This window comes from Tenrec ecaudatus, chromosome 1 (assembly GCF_050624435.1).
Source record: "Tenrec ecaudatus isolate mTenEca1 chromosome 1, mTenEca1.hap1, whole genome shotgun sequence".
NCBI classification, from domain to species: domain Eukaryota; kingdom Metazoa; phylum Chordata; class Mammalia; order Afrosoricida; family Tenrecidae; genus Tenrec; species Tenrec ecaudatus.
The window spans coordinates 14,964,888-14,972,487 of NC_134530.1; the positions used below are offsets into that span (position 1 = coordinate 14,964,888).

Consider the following 7,600-nt stretch of genomic DNA (forward strand, 5'->3'; position numbering starts at 1 on the left):
TCTTCCAACACAGAATTAGCCTATGGGGCAGAGGGGGTTTCTGAGGCTAGCGGGCTTTCAGAGAGCAGGCAGCCTCAACTTTCTCTTTAAAAAAGGGCTGGTGAGGAGGAACAACTGACCTTACTGTTAACAGTTCAACACATAACCTGTGACACCACCAAGGAACCCAGTTAGGAGTTCAAATTCAGAGCTCTCTCTCTCTCTCTCTCTCTCTCTCTCTCTCTCTCTCTCTCTCTGTCTCCTTTTTCATCCATTTATGCTTCATGTGGTCTCTTAGAGCTCAAAAGAGATGGGCTCAGAAACCTCTCTGCACTCATGTCGGAAACTCACTGCCATAAATCCCTGCTGACTCACAGTGACCCTACAGGACTTGGTAGAAGTGCCCCTTGGTGTCCGGAGACTGGAGCGCTTTAAGGGAGTAGAAAGCCTCATCTTTCTGTGGAGCGTGTGGAGGGCTGGGATTACTCACTGCTGACTTCCTGGTTAGCAAACCCAATGCATGACCCCCGGGAGGCCAGCAGGGCCCCTCTCACAAGTGTGGTGGTTGACAGCATGTTGAGAATGTGAGGCAAGACAGAAAAGGCCGACTATCACACAAAGGTGGGCCATCTCAAAAAACTCCCAAATCAAGAAAATTTTAAATTATCATTCAAAAAAGATCGACCCACTCGGGAATTTGCCGGGGCAGTTCTACTCTGTGGGTAGGGCGACTGTTGGACGGAGTTGGCACGATGACAGTGGGTTTGGCTGGGTTTGGCCTGGTCCTCTGTAGGCTTCCAGTCTGCTCAGCCCTGAAAGACTCCACGCAGGAGAATGCGTCTGTCACATCTGTCTTCTCTTGCTGGTTGACGTGGACTGCTGACCATTGGGTGAGCAGTGGGTTGCTCACCTACCGCAATTAAGACGCTGGTTAAGAGTTGCCACGAGTATCTCTTGGGTAGAATACCTCAATTCCTAAGACCCTCTAGGCGAGCCCAGTGTCCCGAACCAAGCAGAATGGATTGGCATGAGCTTCCGACCTGGGCAAGGAGAGGAGAGCCCATGACATTGGGTGGGGATCTCTATCTGGCCCACAGCTGTTGGATAATGGAGAAGTCCTGATGGTCCCCATGGGGGACGCAAGGATGGACAAGGAGGGGGCCTGGTGGAAGATTCTGCTCTCTGGAGCCGTCGCGGGAACCGTGTCCCGCACCAGCACCGCCCCTCTGGACCGGACCCGAGTGCACATGCAGGTGTGGGCGTTGGGCCTCCACTGCAGCCAATGGGGATTAGTGGGCGGGGCTTACCCGGTTTCAGGGTGGGGCTCTAGGGTATTGTTGGGGATACAGGAAGGAGATTGTGGTTTTGGTGGATGGGGACAAGGGCGAGCAATGGAGCCCAGAGGTGAGGGGGAAGCTTGGAGTGACGGGGGAGCCTGATTTTTTCAATGGCGCTGCCTCCACCCAGATCCGAGGAGCTGGGAGCTGCAGGTGGGGCTGGGTTGAGAATGGAGAGGGCATCGGGGAGGGGTTTGTCCAAGGGTCAGGTCTTTTCCACCCTCAGGTTTACTCTTCCAAAAAACACCTTATGAACCTGCTGGGAGGGTTACGGAGCCTGATCCAGGAGGGAGGCTTCCGCTCGCTGTGGCGCGGCAATGGTATAAACGTGCTCAAGATCGCCCCTGAGTATGGGATCAAGTTTCTCGTCTTCGAAGAGGTAGGAAGTGATAGGTGTCTACAGCCCCACCCCCCGGATCACACGAGCCCGCCTTCCCAGCCCTCTGTCTCCTGTCCGAGTCCTCAGGCCCTCTCCAAGGTGGGCTTGAGGCTGGAAGGCCCCGGAGCTGTGCTCACCTTCCTCTCTCCTCGCTCGGGCCCGCAGTGTAAAGCTCACTTCGGGGAGTCCTCAAACCCCATCTTCCAGGAGGATGTCTTGGCGGGGTCTCTGGCGGTGGCCGTTTCCCAGACGCTCATCAACCCCTTGGAGGTAAGTGAGAGCCTGCTCAGTGGACAGCCTCGCACAATGAAGCGACTGCAGCCCCTACCTACTGCGCAATGACTCGTGTGCCCCAGGCATCCTGCACAAAGCACCGTGTTCGACCCTCACCAGGACCCGCCACATGATCTGCCGGCTCCATTTGGTTGGTGGTTACTGTCAGATTGACTGTGATGCTAGGTAACCTGGCCATGGCATTCTTGGGCACCTCCTATGCACGTGACAGCTGGACTTTGACTGAGAAAGACTGAAGAAGCATCGATGCCCTTGAGGGATGTGGTCAGTTCCCTGGACTGTCAAATGAACTCCCAGATCTGCCAGAATGCTCTGAGAGGCAAGGATGGCGAGACTTTGGCTCCCAGACTTTGGCCATGTTCCTGTCCAGTGAGCAGGACCCACAAGAGATGGGTGCATACAGTGGCTGCATCCCCGGCAGAAACATCAGAAGCACAGTTAAGATGATGTATGATTGGGTTGGTTCCTGCTGCTCCACTGAGTCCCTGTGAGTCAGAACCGAGTCCCCAGCACCTCACAGGAAGCACTCGCATGACAGCAGGGAACACTGCTCGGACAGAGACACTCAGTGCACTTTGGGGATACTGTTAATCCATCTCTGGGAAGCTGGCCCTTGTGTTTTACTGACCTCCTCCTTTCGCAACCAGGACATCTTTTTTTATCACCACTGGGTCTCCTGGTCACTCAGCCAAAGTCTTGCTGTCCTCACATCTCAGAAGCCTCTGCTGGCATTGCCCTAAGCCGGGCTCCTCCTTCGGGGATCCCATCGTCCAGATACTGTTCTTGCCAATACCGTCTTTCTTAGGCATAGACTGATTGCCCAACTGTTACGTGCATATGACATCACCATGGCTTCCAGCTGAGTCCTGCCTGTGGCATTGTGGCTCTTGGACACTTCTCAAGAGGGGTGTTGCACAAGTGCCCAAGGCAGCCTGTCCCTTGAGTGCCTGATTGCGGCTCCAGTGGGAGCTAGTGGCAGATCTGAGCCAGACGGAAACCCTTGACTGCTTTGCTCTTTGCTCTTTGCGTCACTCTGTTGTTTCTTGGTCCAGTTCTGAGGTCGTTGGTTTCCTCTGTGTTGGGGTGCCATCCATCCTGACGGCTGTAGTCTTTGATCTTCATCGGTAAGTACTTCCAGTCAACTTTCCTCCCAGCCAGCAAGGCTGTGTCCTTGGCACCCGGCAGGCTGCTCAATGGCCTTGCTCGGCTCCTGATTCCATGTACTTGTTGGCATCGCCCAGCATCTGGGATCACTGTCTGCACACAGGATGGAATCCTGAAGACAGGGAGGGGATCCGACGTTGAAGCACAACTTCCCTGGTTTGAAACCCTGCGGTCTTCCTGCCTCTGCTCATGTGTTCATATGAATGTGGGGACACAGCTGGTGTGGTTCAGGGAGCGTGAACATCAATTGTTTTGTGTTTCTGGTGTCCAGCGTGTAGTTGACGAGACCAGATATGGCTGGGGATACAATCCCAGACAGTACACCTGAGGCACAGTTACCACCCTTCAGTCAGGAAGGCTGGCACGGGACGGGAATGGTTTCAGCAGAGCTGACCAAAGCTTCCCAGAGTGGGTGGGCTTGAGCCTGGAGGGAGCACGGAGGGAGGCGTGCTGAGAAGACCCAGTGAGGCTGCAGAAACAGATCCCTACACATTATGTGGGACCATTGGCTTTAGTAGTAAAGTGTTGCGTTGCCAGCGGGTCATGATTTTGTTCTGAAAGGGGGTAGAAAGCAAAGTAAAATTGGGCACAACTCTTGTACCGGATAAACCAGGAAGCAAGGGCTGGCCATCTACTTGCCACACTCATGTATAAAACCCTGGGGGGTTGCCTCCTGACAGATGAGGTTAACAAACCTGGAGAGTGAGTGTCTGTTTCCCTGGGGCGGGTGTTTGATTTGAGGCAGGGCTGGCTCCAGGGCACTTAGCCCCATATGTCCCACTCACTGCACTTCTCCGGGCCCCAGAACAGGGATGCCCATAGGGGTTCTGAGGACCCTCCTCACCAGTGTCCCCTTGACGACCGTGGAGAGTCTCACCGACCTCTGAGGGCCTGGAGGCCCACCCCGTTGTTGAGCTGTGCCAACAGGGCTCCTTGCACAGGGACAGGGCATGAGTCCCCCATGAGACTACTGACAGGAGCTCCCTGGCCTCCCTGCCTCCACAGGTGCTGAAGATCCGCCTCACGCTGGGACGCACAGGCCAGTACGATGGCCTAGGTGACTGCGTCGGCCAGATTCTGCGCCGCGAAGGCCCGGCCGCGTTCTATAGGGGTTATGCGCCCAACATGCTTGGCATCATCCCTTATGCCTTCACTGACCTGGCTGTCAATAAGGTTGGCAGAGGTGGGGGTGAGGTTGCTGTAGGCGGCATTGACGTGGCCCAGGACTAGGGCCAATTCTGAGCCTTCTCTGGCCCCCTACCCCTTGCAGATGATGAACAACATACGGATAAAGAGCAGAGGGGATAACGAAGAACACAGCCAGGCTTACAACATCTACACACAGACGGTGTCCACAGTGTGTGGCCAGATGGCTAGCTATCCCCTGACGCTATTAAGGACCAAGCTCCAAGCAAAAGGTCTGCCTGCCCCTGATGAGACCCACTTTGTGGCCCCACCAAATGCCCTCAGCACATCCCACACCCCCATTCTCCTTACTTGGCCCTGACCTCTTAGGCTGCCATCCAAATGCCTAGAACTCATACTTCCCCAAAAATCTTAACATCCTGTGCCATTTTCCCTCAGTCCCAAAGGTGATCTAGTCCTGGGTGACACACACCTCGACCCCGCCCCCATCCCGTGCATGTTTTCCTCCTGACCTTGTGACACAACACTTGCTGAGGAGATGGTGGCCAACTTACACATTCCCGTGTCGGAGAGAAGTTGGGAAACCCAGGGCTGTTTCGAGGGCCCCGTTTGGGGAAGGGCATCTCTAGGCCTTCCTTCCCTAGCATATATCGGTGGACTTCAAACTTCCAATTAGAAGCTGAGCCAATGTCCCAAGGATAGACCACACAGGGACCCCAGGACACAGGACTCACACCCCCAAAGAGGCCAGCTTGCTCAAATAGACTCATGTCACACCTGCACCATACATTCTATCCGGAGATTCACATTGACCCAAATGGACAGAGCAGAATGACTCCTTAAGGTCTCTGAAGTTGTCCATCCTCACGGGAGCAGAGAGCTTCAGCATTCATCACTTGACACTGACTCGGGAACCCTAGAAGATGGGGTGGAATGCCATTGTGGGTGTCTGGGACTGTACCTCAACCTTTATGGGAGTAGACAGCCTTGTCTTTTTCCCAGAGAGGCACTGGTGGGTACACACTGCTGGCTTTGAGGTGAGCAGACTAGACTCAACGCACTGGGCCACCTGGGCTCACTTCACCTTTAGCAGCTCCTCCTCACCAGGGTCCCCAAAACAACTCCTCAGATCTAATTCCCCAACTACCTTAATCACCACAACCCAACCCATCTGAAACTCTCAAAACAGACCAGAGCTCACTCCCTGACCTTGACAAAGCCTCTCTCCACAAGCCCCCTGAACACATGCCCATGGCCCTAGCCAAACATAGGCATCCTCACCACAGTCACCTCTTTCAGGGGAATTGTCCAGAAACCCTTTCCCTACAAGAGCGCCTGAAAACACCCTGAATGAAGTCTTTTGTTGCCGCCTCCACACTAGCTCATTTCCTCTGTAACATTCTAGACTCCAGGCTTTTCCTATCAGCACCCCAACACCCCCACTTCCTTTATTCTATGTGTAATAACTTGGCCTCATTCCTCATAGATACTGTGGAGGGCTCAAAGCCCAGCATGCGGGCCATTTTCAGAGACATCGTGGCTGAGCAGGGCTGGCCGGGGCTCTTCCGAGGCCTAACACCCACTCTATTAAAAGTTATCCCGGCTGTGGCCATCAGCTGCACGGTCTATACAACAATGAAAAGCACCCTGGGAGTTTAGGTGAGAGCCAGACCACAGGTACATAGGGGTGATTAGGTGGGGACAGTCCCTTCAACAGTACATGATGTGACACCCGCTCCTCCTGACAGGCTCTCCTGGGGAGGACATGATTGTGTCCATGGAGGTGCCTGAAAACTCCAGGAGCAGGAGTAGAAGGCCAGCATGTGGTGGAAACCGCTGGTGGCAGACTGGTGGCCAGTTCCCTGACATGCACAGGCACAGGCCCAGGAACCAACCCAACAACTTCATGCAGGTGAGGGGCTTTAGAGAGAACTGCCATCTCCCCAGGAGTATATGAACTTTGGATGAAAGGGTGCCAAGTGGCGGTTGTGTAATTGGGTCAATTGAAAGAGATATCAGACAAAATGAGGCATTCAATTGCTCACCTCTCAGACGTCCAGGATCTCAGCTGTCAGATCCGTGCAGGGAGGGGGGATATATTTCAGGTCAGGGCTTATATACACTTTGGGGACATGCAAGCCCCCCTGGTTCCATTGTAAATGGGCGGGGTTGTACCTTCGGCATACTTGCAATAGGAAGGGACAGGCAAGGGGTGTACACGCCACAGTAAGAGCAGGTACTAAGAGTATCCATGTGACAAGATTGGTGGCCTCTAAGGACCAGAAGGCAGCCAAATCTTGTACCTCCTGGAGTTGGCTTCACCTGGCTTTGGGGCTGTCCTTCAGGGGAACAATCCACTGTCCCACTGATCAGGGAGTGGGCCCCATCTCAGGTGGGACAGACTATATAGTCAGAATGCTCTAGATGGCCATAGCCCTCAGGCAGGAAACCTTGACGCAGTTCACCTCCAAGTGACTAGCCATTGACCATGTGTTAGCAAGCAGCATCTTAGGTTTGGATAAAATATGGGGGAACAACCTGGGGAATAACCTACCTGTATGCGACACATTCCCAGCACCCTTGTGTCCCTGCCCAGGTCTACTCCTACAAAACCAACAACCTGGATATCCTGGGGGACCTGTGGAGCATGGTCAATGCAGGTGCGGTCCACTCATTGAGCTGTGGCAATGACATGAACGTCCTCAAGGGAGAAACTAGAGGGCACACAAGTTGATCAAGTTCATGGCCCATGAACAGGAGGGAGATGTGAGCAGGCATGGCATGGTAGGTAGCAGTGGGGGCTGGGCTCTTGGAGGTGAAGGGGCACTGCTAAGGCCCTGACACCTGTGCCTCCCACCCACAGGTTACATGGGCCATCCGGTGCCAGTAAGACATTCTGTGTGGACAGGAGAGCTCAATGGCTGGCTGCATGGCTAGTGCCAGAAATCAAACCTATATTCCAGAAAAGAAAGCATCATTGATCCAATGGAGGTGAGGAGGAGCTTGGGCCAACAGCAGGGGGAGCCCCCATAGCTGCTCCTGAGGCAGCACTCCTTTTGGAGTGTGGCAATGGGAGGTAGGGTTTCCAGAGAGAGTGATCAAGTGCCACCCTGTTGGCACCAACTCCTTGGATCCCAGAAGCCACAGAACAAGCCTTGCCTGTTCCCATGTCCTGGCCTCTGTGCTCCATAGTTTTCTCATTGGCAGGGTTGCGAGAATAGGTTAGCAGGCATTTCTTCCTCTTCTTAGATTGGAAACTCTGCTGACCACAGTCTAGCCTGAAGTCCCCACTGCCACATAG

At 54.2% G+C, this 7,600-nt stretch overlaps 1 protein-coding gene across 1 annotated transcript; it reads left to right on the forward strand.

Annotated features, from left to right (window-relative positions):
- Positions 1-1,100: 1,100 nt before the first annotated feature.
- On the forward strand, positions 1,101-5,958 carry LOC142431655 (mitochondrial carrier protein SCaMC-3L-like). Its single transcript, XM_075536673.1, has 6 exons — positions 1,101-1,232; positions 1,543-1,695; positions 1,861-1,965; positions 4,159-4,326; positions 4,424-4,571; positions 5,786-5,958. The coding sequence occupies exons 1-6, from the start codon at positions 1,101-1,103 to the stop codon at positions 5,956-5,958; spliced, it is 879 nt and encodes a 292-aa protein (XP_075392788.1).
- Positions 5,959-7,600: the final 1,642 nt, after the last annotated feature.

Coding starts and splice junctions, on each gene's coding strand:
- LOC142431655 (XM_075536673.1), top strand. CDS start 1,101: ATGGTCCCCATGGGGGACGCAAGGATGGACAAGGAGGGGGCCTGGTGG. Junction 4,327..4,423: donor CTGACCTGGCTGTCAATAAG/GTTGGCAGAGGT, acceptor TACCCCTTGCAG/ATGATGAACAACATACGGAT. Junction 4,572..5,785: donor GACCAAGCTCCAAGCAAAAG/GTCTGCCTGCCC, acceptor CATTCCTCATAG/ATACTGTGGAGGGCTCAAAG.